The 24283-nt window shown below is 47.8% G+C and overlaps 1 protein-coding gene across 3 annotated transcripts in view; it reads right to left on the bottom strand.

Annotated features, from left to right (window-relative positions):
* The window catches only part of PIK3C3 (phosphatidylinositol 3-kinase catalytic subunit type 3), a 242291-nt gene that overhangs the window by 41401 nt on the left and 176607 nt on the right, over positions 1-24283 (bottom strand). For all 3 annotated transcript variants that reach the window (XM_088476575.1, XM_088476574.1, XM_088476573.1), the window contains one exon: positions 7994-8084. In XM_088476575.1, coding sequence (XP_088332701.1) covers positions 7994-8084 — 91 coding nt within the window. The remainder of the gene's footprint in view (positions 1-7993; positions 8085-24283) is intronic.

Consider the following 24283-nt stretch of genomic DNA (forward strand, 5'->3'; position numbering starts at 1 on the left):
GGAATAGGGGGAGACGGCTCAGACAGATTAGAGTAATAGGGGTAGACAAGAGAGAGAGAGATGGGAGGAATAGGGGAAGGCGGGTCAAACAGATGAGAGTAATAGGGGTAGACAGGAGAGAGAGATGGGAGGAATAGGGGGAGACGGCTCAGACAGATTAGAGTAATAGGGGTAGACAAGAGAGAGAGAGATGGGAGGAATAGGGGAAGGCGGGTCAAACAGATGAGAGTAATAGGGGTAGACAGGAGAGAGAGAGATGGGAGGAATAGGGGAAGGCGGGTCAGACAGATGAGAGTAATAGGGGTAGACAGGAGAGAGAGAGATGGGAGGAATAGGGGAAGGCGGGTCAGACAGATGAGTGTAATAGGGGTAGACAGGAGAGAGAGAGATGGGAGGAATAGGGGAAGGCGGGTCAGACAGATGAGTATAATAGGGGTAGACAGGAGAGAGAGAGAGATGGGAGGAATAGGGGGAGGCGGGTCAGACAGATGAGAGTAATAGGGGTAGACAGGAGAGAGAGAGATGGGAGGAATAGGGGGAGACGAAGGAGATAGGAGGAATATAGGGAGACGGGAGAGAGATGAGAGAAATAGGGATGGCTAGAGAGAGACAGTAGTGAGAGATGGGAGGAATAAGGGGAGTTGGGGAAGGGGAATATAGGAGGATATGGGGCAAAGATGGGAGGAACAGGGATAGACAGGAGAGAGAGATGGGAGGAATAGGAGGAGACTGGGGAAGAGATGGGAGAAATCAGGGAAGAAGGGGGAGACCTTGAGAGAGAGGGAAAGAAAAGGGGAAGACAGGAGAGAGATGGGAGGGATAGGGGAAGACAGGAGAGAGATGGGAGGAATAGGGGAAGACAGGAGAGATAGATGGGAGGAATAGGGGAAGACAGGAGAGATAGATGGGAGGAATAGGGGAAGACAGGAGAGATAGATGGGAGGAATAGGGGAAGACAGGAGAGATAGATGGGAGGAATAGGGGAAGACAGGATAGATAGATGGGAGGAATAGGGGAAGACAGGATAGATAGATGGGAGGAATAGGGGAAGACAGGATAGATAGATGGGAGGAATAGGGGAAGACAGGAGAGAGATGGGAGGAATAGGGGAAGACAGGAGAGATAGATGAGAGGCATAGGGGAAGACAGGAGAGATAGATGGGAGGGATAGGGGAAGACAGGAGAGATAGATGGGAGGGATAGGGGAATACAGGAGAGATAGATGGGAGGAAAGGGGGAGAGAGATGGGAGGATTAGGGGGCGACGGGGGAGAGAGATGGGAAATATAGGGGGAGATGGGAAAGAGAGATAGGAGGAATAGGGGGAGGCGAGGCATATATAATCATTGTACTCTGTTACTAGACAGTCCCTTTATACCCCAATAACCAAGTGCTCAGTATATTTACCAAATTGTCACTTAAGCACCATGCAGAATTTATAGCTGTCTTCCCTTTTCTGGCCACCACTATATCAGCAGCATGCTCCAATTACTGCCGGAAGGGAAGGGAGGTTAGGGTTAGGCTGCAGGAGGGGGAGTTAGGCACTAGGGGGTGGGTTAGGATTAGGCACTATGGGGAGGGCTAGGCTTAGGCTGCAGGAGGGGAAGTTAGGCACTAGGGGGTGGGTTAGGATTAGGCACTATGGGGAGGGCTAGGCTTAGGCTGCAGGAGGGAGAGTTAGGCACTAGGGGGTGGGTTAGGATTAGGCACTATGTGGAGTGTTAGGCTGCAGGAGGGGGAGTTAGGCACTAGGGGGTGGGTTAGGATTAGGCACTATGTGGAGTGTTCGGCTGCAGGAGGGGGAGTTAGGCACTAGGGGGTGGGTTAGGATTAGGCACTATGTGGAGGGCTAGGCTTAGGCTGTAGGAGGGAGAGTTAGGGTTAGGTACTAGGACAGAAGTTTCCAAACTCCGCCGTTACAGTCCATGATTCAAGGATACCAATGCTTTAGCACAGGTGACTTAATTAGTACTTCAGTCAATTTGATTTAACCATCTGGACTCAAGAATATATATATATTCTTGAGCCTTTGCTTGTGTCTTAGATTATTGGGGTGGATGTACTGTATACTTCAGATCAAATGGAATGTTTATAGCTAAAATCGGTCACCCTTGTTGAAGTTTACATTCCAGGCATATATAAATACTGTAACCTTGCAGAGTATGCCAGGTATTATTTATGATCTTTATTTATATATCTCCATGTTAGGTATTGCTGTACAGAGAACATTTTTCATTCACATCAGTATCTGCAACCATTGGACCTGGCAGTCATAAATATACACGGGTCCATTTTTATGTAGCAGCCAAGTAACTCTTAAGGGAGCAATGCTAACCTCAGTGCCACCCAAGTAGGTTAATAGCTGTCTTAGAGAATGATAACCAATATGTAACTCAGTATCCCATGAGACTAACAAACAAATCACAAGTACAGTCTGCGTTCTGTCCTCTGTGCTGACCAATCAGGATGCAGAACATTGCAACCTAGAGAGTTTGCAGCCCACACTGGCACTGGTTCGTAGAAAAGTAGTGCAGGAAAGGGCTTTTGTAGAGTAACTTTGTTTTATTACTTTAATTAGACTATATTTTAATTAAAACACCACTGGTGGTGGGTGGACTGCTGCCCATTAATGTGATGTGGAGCAGCCCCAGGCTGCTGTGAGCCTTGGGAGACCATTTGTATTTACCATATGTAATAAGTAGGTTTACGACTAAGCCAGGAAAAGTGAACTCATTTGGGATGGTTCTTTTATTTATATTTTGGCAATAAAGTTTAAATTAAATTTTAGGGCATCTTTAACCTTGTAAATTTTGGCAAAAAAAATATGTATCCTACTCCTTCTCCCCTCATTGCGAGCGGCATGTTAAAATGCAGTAGCCGTGAGCTTTTTATGATCCCAACCACACTGACTAAAGGATGGGACATGAATCAAGGGTGTGGAACCAATTGCCTGGTACATTAGTTTGAAGCCATCACATTCCTCAGGAGACACATGTGCAGAAGAGTTTGACTTCTGGGACTTAAGCGACCGTTTTGGTCCCCATAAATCTGCTCTCATTTTCACCTTATCTTCACAGTGACTTGTAAATTGAGTGGGATATGTAATTTTGTTGCTGTTAAAAGATGCGTCTGACATAATGTAGAACTCGCCTGTACGGGAGGTGATATAGATCTGATATTTGTGACATTCCAGCACAATTGTTACATTGCTCAAGAGCCAGACTAAAGCCCCTGAGATTATTCCAGACTCAGCAGCAATCGGAGCAATATTAAGGCAGAATACATCAATAATACCTCGCTATTGTGCAGAAGACTCTCTCTCTCGTCACAAGTCCGATAAACAGAATGATTCCAAAGTATTTCATAATTAGGAACAACTTGGTAACATTAGTCACACAGTAATTCTGTCCCCTCTGTGTCACCCTCTGTCTGGCTCTCCCTTTTAGATTGTAAGCTCTCACGAGCAGGGCCCTCTTCCCCCATGATGCCATTGTCTCCTTCCCACTCTCATCTTACAGCACCAACCTTTTGGGTTCATCTGGCGCTTTTTGTGGGTATTGTGACAGCATGTGCAGCAATGGGCAACGGTTATACGGGTTGTTTCCCATGTACTGTTTTCTTGTTTTGTTTGCACTTTTTATGTACTATGAAAAGTGCTGCTGCCGCATAAATGAAGGACGATAATAATAATAATAATAATAATAATAAAAGCAGGAATATGCCTGGTTTTACAGGAAGCACACATGAACGGGCGTGTAAAGTGGCGGTGACTGACAAAAGAGAGGCGTACAAGGGTTTGCTGGTTCTGATGGGGAATTCCTATTTATATGTGGATTAACCTTACAATTAATGATCCTAAAGTACTAATAGGCAAGACTCGATCATGTGCAATTTCATCAGGACAAGCGACCCCACAAAAGGTTGCGCACGGGATATATACTGGGCAGCGGGCTCCAATGTTTGTTGATGGACAAATGAGCGCAAATGAGCATAAGGGTTGAGGACCTGATTCAGAGATGTACGCTAACGCAAATGCAGCTGCGATTTCACACGGAACGCTTCTGAGAAAATATTCTAACTCACTCACCGTCCGGTGTTCAGAGGCGCCCACTGAAAGCATCTCGCATCCGCCGCTCACAGATTGGAAATATCGAACGCACATCAGGCGGCCATCAGCCTTCTGAGTAAATCTGCCACCTGCCGCAGGCATAGCAAGTCTCCAGAAATGCTACGAGCAAGAACGCAGTGGCTAATTGATGCACGCCCAGAAAATGGCGTTTGAACGGTCAGACACGCCTGCATTTTTATAAACTCCTCCCCACCGTTACCATCCCCAAATGCTGACTACCTGTGACTACCTTTGTAATCACAGACCAACCCTGTGTGTGTGCAATGCGGCTCACACGTATGCGCAGGATGGAACAAGTGCTCGATCTGCGTAAATATTGGCATCACGTACACCTCTGAATCAGGGGGTGGCTAGAAATTAATGCAAAAATGGTTCGTTCAGTAAGTGTGTTATGGCAGTGTTGTGGGCGTGTCAGTGTTGTGGGCGTGTCAGTGTTGTGGGCGTGTCAGTGTTGTGGGCGTGTCAGTGTGAAAGAAGCTGCATACACAGAAGCACAGCCGCAGGCATAGAAGGCCGCAGTCAGACGGAGAATAGGGCAGAAGCAAATTTCCATTGTGTGATCAATGGTCAGGTCTAAGGACGCACCAATCAGTATTACAGCATGCGCGGACGCTGGAAGTGGATGTCTCAGTCCTTGCACATTCGGCTGCACAGATGTACACAGAGGAAGGACTATGTATCGTTTCTGGAATAAAATCACAGATGGCGACCGCCAATAGACGCTTCTGTGCGTGCAACTCAGAGTCAGGACTTTGATCTCATTTTCAAAAAATGTGAAGGTAAAAACAGATAACAATTTGCACACATATGCCATTACTTATTAAGTTACTGACAGCACCACCATATTCCATTGCGCTTTACAATTGGGAACAAACGGCAATACTTTCACTATGTTCCACGATTCTCTATGCAGATGAGTACTGTATAGAAGTGGCTGTAAGGGAGCCAGGGCTTTCCGATAGGACTACCGCTGCCGTGAGAAGAATAAACGGCAGCCAAACACGATGATAAACCGCCGCAATGTGTGAGTTAAGTGCGTTGTTAAATGGAACAACAGGAAAAAAAATACACGTTATCTGGTGAGCATTCAGCGTTCTTAATTTTGCAATATAACCGACTTCGGTAAAATATGGTTCCTGGGATGCCAGCCGGATAAATATTTTGGGAAATGCGGCGTTGGACTCTAATGTGCACTTTCCATCTTCCTAATGTCTCAGCCCTTTCATTCCGTCCCTCCGCACAGAGGGGCTCTTTATATGCAGGAACCAGCCAGCACTCTGTGTTCTTGATTACAAGATTGTATTCACAGCTATGTAAAGTGTCTATTCTGACTGCTAATAATCTGTTTACTGAAATGAAAGGCTCCTTTTCAGGACCTTTATTAATAGAGCCATGAACTCTCTTTTGAAGCGTAGATTAAACAGGGAGCGGGAGGAAGCGGGCTGCGTGCTAAAGCATCGTAACAAGGCGACTACATAATATAATGCAGGTCTGGCCACGGTCTCAATAAACCCTGCTGTATATCGCATCAGTCTAATGTCTGTAGAGATGGGATCATTTTACAGTTCACAATCTCTTATGCTGACTGTTAATACACTGCTGGTGCTCTGCACAAATTGCATTGTGTGGACTGACGTGGGGATGATGGGTTCTCATGTACTGTCCGTAATACTTCTGTAGAAGCTGGAAATCAGTGTCAGTCATCGACAGCTAATTACTGGTAGCAGGGCTTCTCTCTATTGGATACGCAGGGCGGTAGGTACACGGTGTGTCTTCTAACGCTAATATATGTAGCTTACTGGCTTTTTGGAAAGACAGCAATAAGGGTATATGTAATTCTGCATATACAGTGCATCCGGAAAGTATTCACTTTTTCCACATTTTGTTATGTTACAGCCTTACTCCAAAATACACACAATACCCCATAATGATAACGTGTAAAAAGTTTTTTTGAGATTTTTGCAAACTTAATAATAAAAAAAAAAAAGCAGTAAGAAATCACATGTACATAAGTATTCACAGCCTTTGCCATGAAGCTCAAAATTGAGCTCAGGTGCATCCCGTTTCCACTGATCATCCTTGAGATGTTCCTATAGCTTACTTGGAGTCACAAACTCTCACACATCTTTATCATCATTACACGATATTATGAGTCCACAGAAAACAGGAATACAAAAAGAGAGCTCTCTAAATTGGCCTGGGGTAATGAATGGGTTAACAAAAAAACCACTAGCTGTAGCAGGTACAAGGAAGGCCTAAAACAAAATGATATTTATTTCTAAATGATCTAGTTTATATCTCAACAAGGTTATTACCGTACGACCATCCATCCGTGAAGGCCGTAATGCGCCCACACATACAGTATTTATTACCAGTCACTATATAGCGCACACATATTCTGCAGCGCTTTACAGAGAATATTTGGCCATTCACATCAGTCCCTGCCCCAGTTCAGTTAACAATCTACAGTAAATTCCCTACCACATGTACACACACTAAGTTTTGTAGCAGAATCAATTAACCTACCAGTATAGTATTGGTATTCTGGAAAGAAAACGGCGTACCAGGAAGAAATCCACGCGAGCACAAGGAGAACATACAAACTCCACACACGGCCTTGGCGGGAACAGGACCCAAAACCTCAGTGCTGTGAGGCAGTAATACCAACCACTACACCAGTGTGCGCTGCTTGCACGATGCGATTATATACAATGAGGTTCTTACACAAGATGCTACGCGCATGGCACTCTAAGGAGCTCATTTGAAAAGATCATTTAAAAATACGATCGTTCAAGGGCCTGATTCAGCAGCGATCGCAACTGCGATTATGCAGTCGGCTGATTGCTGCGTTCTGTGCTTGCATCGCAGTGACTACGCAGACCCATCGCAGAGTGATTGACAGGAAGTACGTGCCAGTGCGTTTGAACGCCATTGCAGTGGCCATAGGCAGCTTGGGCTTCCACAGCGTACGATGAGGTTAGCGATTCCTGAGTAAGGTCAGACCTTGTGCGCGTGTGCATGTGGCTGCGATGGTACTCCATGTTACCGATAGTTGTATTACGGATATGTGTAAGGTAAGGTGGGGGTCTTTATGGCATAGCAATCGCAGATATTAGCATATCTTCGCCGAGGGACTGCGTGCGTAATCGCTATTGCGATCCTTACTGTATCAGGCCCCAAGTCTGAGAGTTATCACCCAGCACGGAAGCAATTGTACGTCTGTGATCTATTTCATGCTCAATATACCAGGTTTATTACATTAGATAGTTCCCGTCAGCGGCAGCCCGACAGGAGCAGAGTGCGACGCAGTGGAAGCCCGACAGCGCTGGAAATCCCGTTCGTGGATAGGCAAGTATCCACTAACCTAACCCTAACTTCCCCCCTCTAAGTGCCTAACCCTAACCACCCCCTTGCCCGCTACCTAAACCAAAGTCCCCTGGGGGGTGCCTAACCCTAAGTCCCCCCCGGGGGTGCCTAACCCTAACCCTCCCTCCCCCTAGCCTAACCCTCCCGGGGGGGTGCCTAACCCTAAGTCCCCCTCGGGAGCCCTAAACCTAACCCTCCCCCCCCCGCGGCTGTCCGCTCGCGGCGCCCGGCATCACTACGATCGTGATGCCGGGCGCCGGTCTCCCGACGTCGGGGAAATGCGGGCGTCTACATCTAGACGCCCGGCATTTCACCCTTGCCGGGATAAGACAGTCGGGAAGCCGGCTGCCGGTATATAGGCAGTCGGCTTCCCGATTGCTTCCCGAGAAGGGTATGGGGGCACCTTTGATAATACCCAGAATAAAACAGAATTTCACCCTGTTTAAAAGAACACAAGGGGAATGAAGATACAATGTCACAGACATGTTATTTTTCTTACCTTTTTAACGGTCTTGTCCGGCTCCAGGGCTATGTCCGGGATGTTGGCGTCCACCATCAGAGAGAATAGATTTAGGATCAGGTTGGAATATCTAAGATGATACATAATAAATAAATGAATATGTATTTGTTCTTCACACAATTAAGCCATACATGTCAGAGACATTCAGAATTAGGCTGTACCATAAGCAGCAGAATGTAGACCTAAACCTACAGTGCTACTATCAGACTATCCGGACTGCAACTAAAGTTACAGGGACATCATTAGCGCTTCTACTAACTCTGCCTCCTTCATTTACATACTGAGTCACCGGCATTAGACCGGGAATGGCGGCAAGACAAGGGGAGGATACCGATCACAATGCGTCAATCACATTCTGGAGACCGTCATTTAATAGGTACGCCCCTCTAGTACTGCCCCAAGCACAGCCTAAACTCCCTGGCATGGATACAACAAGGCACTGGGAACATTCCTTAGAGCCTCCGGGCCATGGTGGCATGATGGCATCACGCCGTTGCTGCAGATGTGTCGGCTGCAAATTCATGCTGCCAACCTCCCCTTTACCCCACATCGCAGAGGCGCTCCATTGTGCCGAGATCTGGTGATTGTGGCGGCCATTGCTGTACACTGAGCTCATTTTCATGTTGGTGGAACAAGCATGAGGTGACGTGGGACGGGCGACATGGGGCGATATCCTGCTGGAAGTAGCCAATAGAGGATGGGCAGGCTGTGGTCATGAAGGAACGCACATAGTCAGCAGTAATACTCAGGCAGGCCGCAGTATTTAAAGAATGCGCAATTGGTATTAAGGATACTGATTAACTCCAACAGGACAATCCCCATAACGTTACACCAAAACCTCCATGAGCTACTGACATAAGCAAGATGGATCAATGAAATCACGTTGCTTACGCCAAATTCTGTCCCTACCATCTGGATGTCACAGTCGCAATTGGCACTCGTCAATCCTGGCAATGTTTTTCCGATCTTTAGCTGCCCAGTGTAGGTGTGGTGTAGTATGTATTACCGCCGGCCGCATGGCCAACGGTTCAAATCCCGACAGCTGTAGCCCGACAGGGGTGAAGATCCCAATCGCTAATAAGGTAAGTATAACTAACCCTATTCTCCCCCCTAACCCTCCCTTAGGGGTGCCTAACCCTAACCCCCCCCTAGTGCCTAACCCTAACAACCCCATCCCTGCAGCCTAACCCTAAAGCCCCCTTCCCCTAGCCTAAACCTAATCCTCCAGGGGGACAGCCTAAGTCCCCCCAGGAGCCCTAAAACCTAACCTTCCCCCACCCGGCTTACCTTTGTTCGGTATGCCGGGAGTCGGCCTCCTGGCGTAGGTCTAATGACAGGCATCCTTAGGGCCTGATTCAGAGCCGGATGCTCTGACCAGAGCGCTCGCTCTGAATCAGGGCCCTCCTCCATGAAAATGGAGCGTCCTCCTGGACGTCGTATAGCTGTGGGTGACCACCCACAGCTATAGCGAGCGTCCATGATGGTCGCGATGGTCAAAGACCATCACGACCATCGGGCTTGCGACGAGACCCTGCGGTAGGGTCTCGCTTCCGCAAGCCCAGGAGTGATTTTGGCTCTATCAGAGCCAAAGTCACTCCCACTGACATGGGAACGCCTCCGTCTGGCCGCCACGCCCCCGGCACGCTCACCAAAGGGGGCGTGCTGTCAATCAACATCGACAGCACGCCCCCTTTGGTGCGAGACCCGGAGCGACAGCTTGGCTGTCGCAGTCCGGGTCTCGCGCATGCGCACGACGGAGCTCCCTCCGTCGTGCGCATGCGCAGTGGGGCAACATCGACCAGTTTGCGAGCGTCCTTTGCTCGCGAACGGGTCTGAATGACCCCCTTAGTACCTTGCTGGAATTTGACAGTCGGGAAGCCAGTGGTCGGCATTTAGACCGTCGGCTTCCTGACTACATCCCGTGTAGGTGGCCTGTCCCCACTGCAGCCTCAGTTTCCTGATATTAGCTGACCTGAGTGGTAGCCAGTGTGGTCTTCTTGTACTAAAACGTTCACCATATTGTACATTCAGAGATGTTTGCCACCGATGTAACACATGGTTATCTGAGTTACCGTTGCCTTCCCGTGACTGTGAACGAGTCTGACCAATCACCCATCACCTCTCTCATTAAAAAGGCGACGCCTACAGACCCTGCCACTCACAGGATGCTCTTTGATTGCACACCTGCTATGTAATCTCCAGAGACTCAACCACCTGGTCTGGCACCATCATTCCACAGTTACAGTCACTTAGATCACATTTCCTCCCCATTCTGAATAACAACTGTACCTCTTGACCATGTCTATATGCTTTTATCCAATGAGCTGCTGCCACATGATTGGCTGATTAGATATTACCATTAACAAGCAGGTGTACATGTGCATGTAATACAAGTAGGTACTCGGTGTATATGAGAAAGTAGATATCATCTTAACAGGAATCAGTGACGTCATTATGAATCGATGGGCTACATGATCAAAGTGGCTTAATCAGTAAATAAACATTTAGGTTCAAAGAGCAGGGACAATATAGAGTATGTGTCTTTATGCCATAATACACATTGTGCATACAGTAGGTTGTATTTGAGGTTCCGTGTAGCTGATGAGAGACGGGGGAGGGCTATGACAGCAGCAGGAGAATGAATAGACCGGTAAGGGCCAGCACAAGGCAGTGATGAGAGGTAGAATCTGCTACGAGGAGCCATAACTCAGAGCTGACAGCAAACAGCACTAATAACCCAGAAAGCAGACACCGCGCACAAGCAGCCCGACAATGGAATGGCACAGGGGAAATACTACATGACATAATAACACAGGTAACACGGATAACGAATGTGGAGAGACCACTAAGCATGTATCTCACCAGACCTAAAACTGTACAGCGGTGATATATAGATACAAACCCGCAAGTCTATGAGATAGCTAAGTGTTCCCTGAAGCTTGTTGTTACTGACGATTACAGAGGTTAAATTGTAGTATATGTGCTCACACCCCTGCTGCACCCCTCCCCATACCAATCCCCCTGCTGCACCCCCTCCCCATACCAATCCCCCTGCTGCACCCCCCTCCCCGTACCGTTCCCCCTGCTGCACCCCCCTCCCCGTACCGTTCCCCCTGCTGCACCCCCCTCCCCATACCGTTCCCCCTGCTGCACCCCCCTCCCCATACCGTTCCCCCTGCTGCACCCCCTCCCCGTACCAATCCCCCTGCTGCACCCCCCTCCCCGTACCAATCCCCCTGCTGCACCCCCCTCCCCGTACCGTTCCCCCTGCTGCACCCCCCTCCCCGTACCAATCCCCCTGCTGCACCCCCCTCCCCGTACCATTCCCCCTGCTGCACCCCCTCCCCGTACCGTTCCCCCTGCTGCACCCCCCCTCCCCGTACCGTTCCCCCTGCTGCACCCCCCTCCCCGTACCATTCCCCCTGCTGCACCCCCTCCCCGTACCGTTCCCCCTGCTGCACCCCCTCCCCGTACCGTTCCCCCTGCTGCACCCCCCTCCCCGTACCGTTCCCCCTGCTGCACCCCCCTCCCCATACCGTTCCCCCTGCTGCACCCCCCTCCCCATACCGTTCCCCCTGCTGCACCCCTCACCAGCTGGGAAAACTTCTTTTAAGTGGAGACGATAAAACTTCTGAATGAATGATAATAATTGTTCCCTGCAATCATCCATGCTTAATTCTGTGGTATAATAAACACTGATTACATGTCTAATTACAAAGGAACCACCAGAAAGCATGTACAGGGCGTGTGTGTTGGCATGTTATCTTACCTCCTGATGTCATTATGTAAGACTACATCATATCGGCCAACTCTCCCTGAAATAGCAGCAATCTCCCTGACTCCCTGAAGAGTCTAGCAATCTCCCTGATTGCACCTTACTCCCATTATGAAGCTGTTATATACAAAAAAAAAAAAAAACAGATATACATTGAAATGGGATCAATAGTATAATTTCTCTGCATTGGGTATGAGGCACAATGGGCCCGATACAGACCCGGTCGCAAGGCTGTGTTCGCACGCAGCCTGTCAATGTTTGCAATCTGCGCATGCATACAAGACGCAGTGCGAGTGCGCGAACCAGTCACTGCGATCGGGAAGCGATCACAGCCAGTACACAAATGCTCGGCAAGCATGAGTGACAGGAGGTGCCATTTGTGGGTGGTGACAGTGGGTGGTCAATGGTAACGGGGGTGTGGTGGTGCGAACACAGGCGTGTCTGTGCGTCTAAACGCCATTTCAGGAGCGTGCATAATTAAAACGCATCCTCAGCATACACGTCACATGGCTGAATTACACACAGCAGTACTCGCAGTGCTTACGGTAGGGTATGGTCAACCACAAGTGGAGCGTATGGGTCCGATGTCAGCCGATGTTACCGATTGTTTAATACACTTCCTGGAGATGACGTATGTTACTGAGGGAAAGTGGGCGTCTTGTGTCAGGCTGGTGGGCGTCTAATTTCATACCACGATCGCACGGCAAAACATAGTGGGCGTGCTAATGTTTTGCTAGCGATGGCTGGATTTGCATACTTTGGCTGCAGATGGCTGCGTGTGAACGCAGCCTTGCGACCGGGTCTGAATTGGCTACATGCATTTTCTGAAAAGTATCAGTGTGCTTTCATCACCAAGTAGATCTTTCTAACTGCTTCGGGGCTCATTTACATTTGTATGTAAGTCAGTATTATGACACGCCTCTCAGATGTAGCAGTACACGCCCACTTTAATGCCTGCTTATAGGTGTTTGCTTCACAATCTCCCTGAAATGTCTTTTCAAAAGTAGGCAAGTATGGACTCCATCACTCAGAGAGAAGAAGAAGTGGAAGATCTACACTAGTGTCTAGATAGTCAATAGGTTGACACCAGATGGTATCAACAGGGTCAAATGGTCAAAAGTGACTTCGGTCGACTTGGTGAAAAAATCGACACATTGTTTTCCATTATTTTTCATGCTATTTAGGGTTAGGATGTTGGTGAGGGTTAAGCTGGGTACACATGTAAAGATTTTCTGTCCAACCATCCAACTAGTTGATTGGTTGGAATGAATATCTGGTAAGGTATGAAAGCAAATGACAATCAGCAATTTGCTCCCAAACCCCGGAAAATGGACAAAAACTGTTGTTTGAACAAATTGTTTAGATCAAACATTTAACAAATTTGTCTGAACGACCATTTTCATCTGTTTTCTGGCATTTAGGAGCAAATTGCTGATCATCAGTTACTCCCATACGTTACCAGATTTTCATTCCAACCAATCAACTAGTTGGATGGTTGGACAGAAAATCTTTACGTGTGTATGCAGCCTTAGAGTTAAGGTGCCCATACACGGTGCGATGCATAAGGTGCCCATACATGGTGCGATGCAGTCGGTAGACGGATCGTGCTGTCACCGCCGGCAATCGTGCGGTCTGCTGGCTTCCCCCTCCTTCATCTGAATGGGATTGTACATCGCATCCCAGATCAGATGGTTTTGCAGGAAGATCTGGGGATGCGATGTACGACCCTGCTGGAGCACGCAGCACGATATCATGTACAACATCGTGCCCATACATGGCACGATATAGCACCTACTGTATATCGTGCTGTGTATGGGGGTCTTTAGGCTGCAGAAGGGGACGGTTAGGAACTAGAGGGATGGTTAGTGTTAGGCATTGGGGGGGGGGGGGGGTGTGGGTAAGGGTTAAAATAATTTTTTTTTTAAAAAGCGTTGACAATTTGACCCTGTCAACCTTAGTCCATGTCGACCTTTTTACGGTCAACCTTTTGACCATGTCGACCTATTGACTGTCTATCTAAGCTAGGGGTGGGCAGTAAGCTGCCCCCCCAGCTGTTGTAGAACTACACATCATCCCAGCATGCCTTGCCGCAGATTTGCTATTTGACCATGCTAACACTGTTGCAAGACATGCTGGGATGTGTAGTTCAACAACAGCTGGAGGGACGCTTATTGCCCAACCCTGATCTAGACACTGTTCATCTGTTATAACACCCCGGATACACCCGAGGTGCAGCTTGATACCCAGAAACACACCCGTTCAAAAACAGGTGGCAAATCCGTAACAGAACCAATACACTATAAGCCAAGTGCATACCCGAAAGATTTTACTCACAACCCCACTGACTTGGCAATTCCCTGAGCGAAGAAATTATCTTAGCGATATCAGACTTGGAATGTGCACACTAGTGGTAACTCATTGTTCCCAGTCCAACGATTATCTGCCATAAGGCTCATCACAATGGTGACATTTTTAAATGAACTATGACTCAGAGGGAACGATATGATTTACCACCGGCTGCAAATCCCGACAGCGGAAGCCCGGCAGGGGTGAAAATCCCGAAGCTACAAAAGGTAAGTATCGCTAACCTTTTTTACCCCCTAACCCTCCCTTAGGGGTGCCTAACCCTAACCTCCCCCCAAGTGCCTAACCCAAACCCTCCCTTCCCCGCCGCCTAACCCTAAGTCTCCTGAGGGGGTACCTAACCGTAACCTCCCCCCGGAGGTGCCTAACCCCTCTACCCCTAGCCTAACCCTAACCTCCCGCCGGCGGTGCCTAACCCTAACCCTCTTCCCCTAACCCCCCGGGGAGTGCCTAACCCTAAGTCCCCCCCAGGAGCCCCTAACCTAACCCTCCCCCTCCTGCGGCTGTCTGCACCCGACTTACCTTCGATCGGTAAGCCGGGTGTCGGGCTCCCGGCGTAGGCATAATGACAGGCGTCGGGATTTTGAAGCCAGTCATTAGTACCTTGCCGGGATTAAAAAGTCGGGAAGCCGGCGGTCGGGATTACATCCGTCCGCTACCCGACTCAGAGCTGTACGCATATCACACAGCTGCTGTGTCTTTGTACGCAGTGGCTGTGTGATAATACCGCTGGGGGCGTCTTGTGTAAATGGACACCTCCTGCCGACTTCTGTGATCTGCTGCTGCGTCTGGGGATGTACAGTAGCATCAGATCATCTTGTGTGACCATCGATCATCTGAGAAACTCTCGGGATACTCCTGATGGCCGGTGTTTACGCTGAGGGGACAGTGAAGCTGTGTCGGACTGGCCTCGGTATGCCCAGGAGACGGGGGCGTTTTGGTGGTCGTTGCCACACCTTCCCCACCCCCCAAATGGCTACAGCATGTCACTCAAGCTGCGGCTTAGGGGGCACTGCGACCGTCATTGTAGACACAGATGGGCAAATGCGCAGAATAGATCCTGCTCATGCAGCGCTGATCGGTAAACTTCGGAGTTGTACGTAGACCATCGGGATGACGTACTACTCTCAATCAGGCCCTAAGGGCAGAGACATTGGACAGATGACGGGAAAGTCATACACACTATAACACATGCACGATATCGGCTCATCGTTTTCAACAAATGGCGTGCAGCAGGTCAGATCCGGTCCGAATGCTTTTGGAGCGATAGTCGCCCATGGGTGCTACGTACACACTCTGAGATAACTGATATGAGCATCTGCAAATCAGCTGATTGGCCAGATTATTGTGTAGTGTGTACCTAGCTCTTGGAAAATCAACAGTACTCTGCACGCTACTGCCTTTACCACGTGGTTACTGGAGCATATACATTCACACCGGAGTAGGGAGTATTAAAACATATCAAATATCTGCAGGAAATTATAGTAAGCACTTTGAGATGTATTGTCCCTATCACGTGGCCCTGTGGCGGTCAGAAATGGTTACGGAGCCTGGTCAACAGAACCCCCTGCCCCTCCCCCACAGGAGTTGTAAGTAGTGGGACACTACTGAATATAACAAGTTGAGAGTCTCAGAAGAACGTTAGAAAACCAAATTTTTTTTTTTTGTCCAATATATTTATGGATGTATAAAAAGTTTCACGATCACTCTGGATCATCAACATGTGTAAGATGTGTTGTCTCTCCCCCTTTGGTTTCCCACCGGACCCACATGAAAGTCTTTTTAAATCTGAAACCTTCACGATAAATCAGGGTTGTCCGCTGACGAAGGCCTCGCGCTGTACAGTTTCAGCGTTTCCATGGAAACCAAAAGCTTTAGAGAATTTCTACAATCTTTACCTAATCTCTTTCATTATAAAACTGTTTAAGGAATTTTGTATCTGTCGCTCAACCCGTCTCGTCTCTGTACTGGCAGGCAATCAGGACTGAAAAGCATCTATAAGGGAAAATGAGGAATGTACCGTTGCGTCCGCATTTAGTCACTTAGATCTGTTATAAATACTTTTTTGTTCTTTTGTTTCCCCACAAATTATTGAATTTATTTATTTTTTGTTTTTAGTAAGGCTTCACTTTATCTCTGTCATACAGAATAACGGTCAGAAAGACGTAGCGTCAGCAATGTCACCCCAACCATTTATAAGTACGGTATGGTGTCATAACATGGAATCGAACAATATTGTGTTCCTGAGCATAATTGGTAAAAAAAAATTTTTAATGTTCCCAATTGCTTTCCTTTACCATTCCTTAGTTTTTGAAATATAAAAATATTGTATGAACATCATGGTCATAAGGGGATGTAGTCATAATGTCGACACCACAATACAGTATATACAGTTATGATGTTGACATGGATGAACATGTTCACAATGTCAACATGTGAAATGCTGACATTCTGCTCGGACCGGCAGCGGAGGGCAGGGCCGTAAGCTATGGCCGACCGGTGCACAGAGGCTCTGTGGGTGGCACAGCCGTCGCTCAATAGCCATTTCTCCTGGCTAGCAGGGTGCTCGGAATGGTCAGCTGGGTTTGCTGCAGCAGCACCCACGGAGCATGCTCTGGACGCTCCGGGCGTGAACCCTGCGCGCTATATGCAGTCAATTGGGCATCCTGAGGATGCCCGGTAAGCGCTGCACTTACTCATGACATCGCGTGCTCAGTGGGTAGGGCCGGCACAGGGCGCTGATGTGTCCAGTTATGGCACTGGAGGACAGTTAGGTTACAAGTGGGGAGGGTTAGGTTACAGGAGGGGAAGTTAGGGATAGGGTTCGGGAGGGGAGTGGAAGGGTTTAGGCACTAGGAGAGGGTTAGGGTGAGGCACTAGGGAAATTGTTAGGCTGAGACACTAGGGGGAGGGTTATCATGAGGCACTAGGGGGAGGAGGAGGCACTAGGGGGACGGTTAGGCACTAAGTGGAGGGTTAGAGTTAGGCACTAGTGAGAGGGTTAGGCACTAAGCGGAGGGTTATAGTTAGGCACTAGTGAGAGGGTTAGGCACTAAGCGGAGGGTTAGAGTTAGGCACTAGTGAGAGGGTTAGGCACTAAGGAGAGGGTTAGTTAGGCACTAGTGAGGGTTAGGCACTAGTAAGAGGGTTAGGCACTAGTGAGAGGATTAGGCACTAGGTTGAGGGTTATAGTTAGGCACTAAGCGGAGGGTTAGAGTTAGGCACTAGTGAGAGGGTTAGGCACTAAGCGGAGGGTTAGAGTTAGGCACTAGTGAGAGGGGGTTAGGCACTAAGGTCAGGGTTAGGCACTAAGCGGAGGGTTAGGCACTGAGCGTAGGGTTAGGCACTGAGCGTAGGGTTAGGCACTAGTGAGAGGGTTAGGCACTAGTGAGAGGGTTAGGCACTAAGCGGAGGGTTAGAGTTAGGCACTAAGCGAGGGTTACAGTTAGGCACTAAGCAGAGGGTTACAGTTAGGAACTAGTGAGAGGGTTAGGCACTAGTGAGAGGGTTAGGCACTAAGCGGAGGGTTAGAGTTAGGCACTAGTGAGAGGGTTAGGCACTAAGCGGAGGGTTAGAGTTAGGCACTAGTGAGACGGTTAGGCACTAGTGAGAGGATTAGGCACTAGTGAGAGGATTAGGCACTAAGTTGAGGGTTATAGTTAGGCACTAAGCGGAGGGTTAGAGTTAGGCACTAGTGAGAGGGTTAGGCACTAAGCGGAGGGTTAGAGTTAGGCACTAGTGAGAGGGGGTTAGGCACTAAGGTCAGGGTTAGGCACTAAGCGGAGGGTTAGAGTTAGGCACTAGTGAGACGGTTAGGCACTAGTGAGAGGATTAGGCACTAAGTTGAGGGTTATAGTTAGGCAATAAGCGGAGGGTTAGAGTTAGGCACTAGTGAGAGGGTTAGGCACTAAGCGGAGGGTTAGAGTTAGGCACTAGTGAGAGGGGGTTAGGCACTAAGGTCAGGGTTAGGCACTAAGCGGAGGGTTAGAGTTAGGCACTAGGGGGAGAGTTAGCGTCAGGCACTAGTGAGAGGGTTAGGCACTAGGGGGAGAGGGTTGAAGTTAGGCACTAGGGGGAGGGTTAGGCACTAGGGGGAGATGATTGAAGTTAGGCACTAGGGGGAGGGTTAGGCTAGCACTGCAGAGTGTTGAAGTGCATAAAAATGTTTTGTCCACGCTTGCAACAATTACTGGTGCGTTCCAAAATGCTTCTGGAAGCGATGTCGGCAATATAACAATTCGTTGGGAGCTTCATGGATTGAGTTTCCATGACTGAGTAACCACACACGAACCTCAGATCATAAGGATAGGGATATTAGGCTTAGGCTATGGGATTTCTAAAACATTATAAATCAAGTGAAGTGGTGAGCCAGGGTTTTGGGCAAGCACTTACTCATTAAAGCTTATTCTAAAAATGTGATTTTCGGTTACTTTTTGTTTGGTGCATAAAGCTGCTGGTGGCACGCTATGTATTCCAGTCTTGTTCCTTATCGCTTTCGCCACAGTCCAGGAGAGTTGGTGACATCTCCGTGCAGGACCAGTAGGGGCTGAATGCTGTTTTGTGCACTCCATACGTCTCGTACTGATCATCATCCTGGGGCTGGTTTATCCATAGGAAGAAGACCGCACGCTCATAGTCCTCCTATTATACTGGACACCATCCCAGGCTGTCTGGTTAGGGTGCACACTGACCCTTTTTTAACCATTCACGCCACTCTCTACTTGGTCACCAATGAGATAAATGCTGGTATTCGCCATATAAAACGTTCTCTGTGTGGGGCTCGGGGAGCCTGTTGTGTTACAGTCATCAGAGGAGTTTCTTCTCAGACCCAACATTCTCCAGGTCTCTTACCCAAGACCGGTACTAGTAAGTACACAGCATTACAGCAGCTCCTGCAGCACTGTAATCAGGAGACGGGAATGTGCCATATACATTTAGGGGTCAATCCAATTAGCCGCGAAGGGTGCGAGTTGCCTTTGCGACGGCATTAAAACTCTGGCAACGGACTGGCATCTCACACTATTCGTGGTCCACTCTGAGCCCAAATTCGCGGAATTTTGCTCGCAGCCCTATGGGGTTGCGAACAAAATGGCGCAAATTCAGGCTGCCGTAAAGTGCGCCCATTGCCGCGATTACTCGCGCCGGCGAGATCATCGCGGCTAATTGGATCAACCCCTTATACTGTAAAGGCATTATTTACTAACTACTCAAAGAAAAACAAAAGAAGAAAAAAAAAAAAAGAAGTAAATTCCAAACATTTTGCAACCAGCTCTCCATCAGCCCCGAGAAGTGTAACAAAGGGCCGGATTCAGTGGAGGACGCAGAAGCGGTCACGAGCTGCGTCTAATGGCTGTCGCCTGTCTGTCTTATGGCCCCTAAAGTGAACAATTGAGCACCGGTGTACGCCAGCACTTCGGTGACACGCATACAGCATCCCATGAGGTGCCCATTAGAAGTCCCCCCCTGGAAATACCCAACACTTTCCAAAGACAACTCTAATACCGTGGGTCTGAATCACCACTGCGCCTCTGTGCGTACATTCTGTGTAACACCAGCGCCATAGGTGGAGGCTTTAAGGATTTTCACACACGTGCAGTGTCAGAATATCACTCAACATCGGGAATATCAGCATTGAGCTGTCAGAATCTGGCCCAATGTATTTAGAGTCATTGTGAGTGCATGCACATATCTGTGTGTGTTACAGGCAGTAATTAAATATAAGGTAGCGGTTCCGGGGGTGACCGCGGTGTATCTACATTGTTGTGGTCCACACAAAACTCAGAAGAACAGCGGCGGTCCATCCCTGTATGCACCACCACAGCTGGCCACAGGTTTGTTAGAACCCAGCATTCAGTGGGAATGTGTGTGCCAGAGCGGAGGAGAATGCTGGGCAGCAGAAAGCACAAAGATTAACACAGAAAAAGTCCCTTGGGCGCTCTCATAATCCCAAATAATAGGTAACGGCAGCAGCGGCCGGAAAAATGGAAGCCGGCTTCTTCCATTACACAGCACTTGTGGATGAAAACATTGTCAAGCCGTGCTGTTATGTACTAAGCTCAGGCCATGGGAGGAAGGGGGGGTGCTTTGTGGTTTCTTCTCCAACTAAACAGAACAGTTGGATCTACAAATTCTCACCAGAAAACAATATATAATAATATATATTATATATATATATATATATATATATATATATATATATATTTTATATGTAGACGGTTTCCATTGTTTGATCTCTTACAGTGTGCACAGTACTACAGGTTTCCAGATAAATATTGCAAGCTCTAATATAACACAGCAGCTAATTATTTTGGCCAATGACGTTTTTATAAGGAAAGATGATTATATTTACTGGTTACCTGGGAAATTATTACATGTAAGTCAATGCTATATTACATACATCCAAGCCCTGATATCTCACTCCGCAAACGCCCCAAATCAAGACAGCGACTGACTCATAAGACACGGGAAGAGTATGTATTAATTATTATGTTAATTAAAGTATGAAGGGTTGTTGGACTTTATCAGTTGTATCATCTAGTGTATTTAAAAAAGGTAGGAAGCTAATTATTTTACCACTAGTCCTGTAATTATACGACAATAAAATGAGTGCAGAGAAAGGAGACTTCAATTACACGCTTAGGTTTTTTCTTTTAGCGTGCTCATTATAATTTATAGGTGATTGGGCTGTTTTTCTGCAGAAGCAGCGCTGTCATCTATAAAGTGCCTGCGGGATGTGCAGCTCAGGAGAGCAATGAAGTCTCACTAAGGAAAGTATTACTTCTAAAGGGATGATTAGTTCTCAGAAGTAGGTGGGATGGATCGTGTGAGGCTGCAGTCTGCAGGCGCAATGCTGGGTGGCAGTATGAGGGCTTTACGGGACTCCGTAGTTTCACCTTGAATGTGTGGCAGATTGTGCATGATCCTGGGTTATTACATTATCATCATTATCCTTTATAAAGTACCAGGATAACGTGCAGCACTATTAGCATGCTGGAGAACCACAGGAAGGGCCTGATGATGAGTCACATGCTGCTGTTTTGTCATAGTTGTGACATCACGGTAATGCAAGTTATGTGACACACCCACGAGACGCCCATAAGACGGTACGCGATTCTGAATAGCCACCGTCCATTCACCGCTCAATACATTTCTGAGCCAGTGTGTCTCAATCCCATCTGCGTCCCTGGGCGCACACACCGTGGGAGGCATGCGCTGTGCGACTTTTTGGCTACTTAGACGCACGCACATAAAAAACAAGTGCGAATACAAGTAGATGCAGGCCAATGTTATTATCCACACCGGGCAACAAAGGGACGCTGCCGAGTCCGACTGACCAAGGAAAAATAAACATAAAACAAAATAAATCTATATCTATATATATTGACGCCGTACTATTTCCAGATTGATAGCGGTGGTCAAACTTAAGATTAGGCCTCGCTATTGCCGGATCGCTGTGTTACTCCACTGGTGAGCACGATCGCGGCAGATACCTCCCATCATCTGCCGCGATCTGCACATGCGCGAGGTCGGCCGCGCGGCATCTTGGAACTTGTAGTTTCCCATACAAGATGGCCGCGGGTAGCCGCGCATGCGCAGAACGGCGCTAGATGCCGTTTTTGGCGCAAATCAGCACCTTATTATGTATGTTATAAATAGGGCACCCCAAACAGTTCACCCATACCCCTGAGGAAGTCTTTTTGGACGAAACGCGTCGGGACCCCTGTTCCAGCTCCTCTCCACACTACTGATTATTCAGATAAGCATCCCTTATCTTATTTCTATGTTTTTTAACCCTGTGTGTACCGTGTATTCCCCATGTACTAAGTATTATTAAACCACTTGTTGATGAAAGCTCCTTTGAGTAAGAGTCACTTTCTGCTTGATTTAAGTTGACCTACTCCACCTGTACATGCTAATGCTGGGGCCATCGTACGAGTTTGAAGAGGCGACTTAGTACTTTATGCAGAAATTCAAGTAACATTCTGGTACGCATTTACAACTACTTTACCATATCATTCTTTTTGGACACAAAATTACTACACTATGGGCCTGATTCAGACCCACTCGCGAGCGGCAGTCCGCTCGCAAGTGGGTCGATGTTATGGACTGAGCATGCGCACGACGGAGGGAGCTCCGTCGTGCGCATGCGCCAGACGCGACGAGCGAAGGAAAGTCCTTCGCTCGTTGTGTCCGATCAAAGGGGGCGTGCTGTCAATGTTGATTGACAGCACGCCCCCTTTGGTGGGCGTGCCTCCCTGACGGGGGCGTTCCCACGGGAACGCCTCCCGTCAGAAGCCGGCCCACTGACATCACTAGTGATGTCAGTGGGAGTGATTTTGGCTCTGATAGAGCCAAAATCACTCAGGAGCTTGCGGTTGAAAACCTCAACCGCAGGCTCCGGCTCGCAAATTCGATGGTCGCGATGGTCTCGACCATCGCGACCATCACAATGCACGCTCGTATAGTTTGTGGGTGGTGACCCACAGCTATACGAGCGTCCAGGAGGACGCTCCATGAAAATGGAGCCCGGCCCTCATTCAGAGCGTGCGCTCTGCTCAGAGCGTACGGCTCTGAATGAGGGCCTATATGTGCTTGTTCTGGCTCGATACGAGCCAATCTTATTTAAGGTTCCTGGTCACCCCGAAGTTGTGAAACCATCTCACCATATGAGGTCCCAGTAAAAGACCTACAGATAAGCTTTAAAGATTTATTTTTTGGTACGCACATTTATATTCGAGCACGTGCTAAAAATATTTTGAAATACTACACTATCAGGCGCATGTTCTTTCCATACCCTATTTCTAGATCACATTCACCCTGACTGCCATTCAGGAATACGGGAAGACTGCTGCCACCTTCACCAAAAGGGATCTAAGTGTCACACCTGTTAGCACTAACTGGACTTTATTACTTTTGCACTACGGTGCAATATCACCTGTGATTTGAACCAGAGCGTCATTCTATACATATATATATAGTATCCGGTCGGCGGCACTCAGGAAAGTATGAGACTCAGTCTATGATGAAACCAACGTTTCCCCTGACGAAAATGCCAAAATAGAGCACTGAAACGTTGGTTTCACCATAGACTGAGTTTCATTCTTTCCTGAGTACCGCCGACTGGATACTATATTCAGGCTACACGATTAACCCCATGGGAGACCTTGGAGGGCACCTATTTGCTATAGGTTTGTGCTTTATTTAAAGATGTTGAGGAGTGCCGCTTCTAACAAAATATATATATATAAAAAGACGCCCACCTCTAGCAGAGTTGCACGGGACCTGACGGCTCATTCACGCCGGGCATATCGCACTGCATGGTGTATTGAGGCTAGATGCAGGAGGACACATCTGTAATTCAGGTCATTCCTTAAAAGGATTTCCCAATCTATATGGTTTAATTCAGACTGCTCCCCCCCCCCCCCCCAAGTACTTGGATGGGGATCATCCACAATTCAGTTCAGCGTAGTCGTAATTAGTGATTACAATTACTGGGGACATTTGTAAAGGGGGGCATCCACTACACGATTTTAGCAGGCGATTGAATGATAACAACATCGTTATCGTTCAATCGTTTATGGGTGCAGGGTTAAAAAAAATAGCCTGCACCCCTGGGAATGACATTTTAAAAATAACTGTGTCAAAAAAAAAAAAAAAAAATAGGGACACCCCAAAAAATTCATTTAAAAATTGGGGTGAAAAAAAATGGGAAAAAAAGTGTTTAAAATTAGGGAAATATGTTCAGGGCTATTCTGCATGTATGCGGCAGGTGTATTATAGAATAGGCTATTAGCGGCAGGTGCATAGTTGCAGAATTTTTAAAAACTTACTTAAGGGACATAAAAATATGCTAGTACCCATTTTCATGCACCCCAAATTTGATGGGACCACTTAAAAAACGAAAAAAATAACCTAAGTGCTCTTCTGCATCACTTCTTCAATGTCGGGAAAAAAACACCTGCTGCGGCTATTTAAATCCCCGACTTTCATTTGCAGGCTAAAACGGGGGTACCCATAGCGATCCCCCATGTTTTTACAACTTTAGGGGGGTCCTACAATTTTTTCCAGGAAAATTTCGGAGTTTATCGCAAATCCCACTTCGCCATTTCCTGTTTTCGTAGATTTTATAT

Source organism: Taudactylus pleione, unplaced genomic scaffold (assembly GCF_031769625.1).
Source record: "Taudactylus pleione unplaced genomic scaffold, aTauple2 ptg000189l, whole genome shotgun sequence".
Lineage (NCBI taxonomy): Eukaryota > Metazoa > Chordata > Amphibia > Anura > Myobatrachidae > Taudactylus > Taudactylus pleione.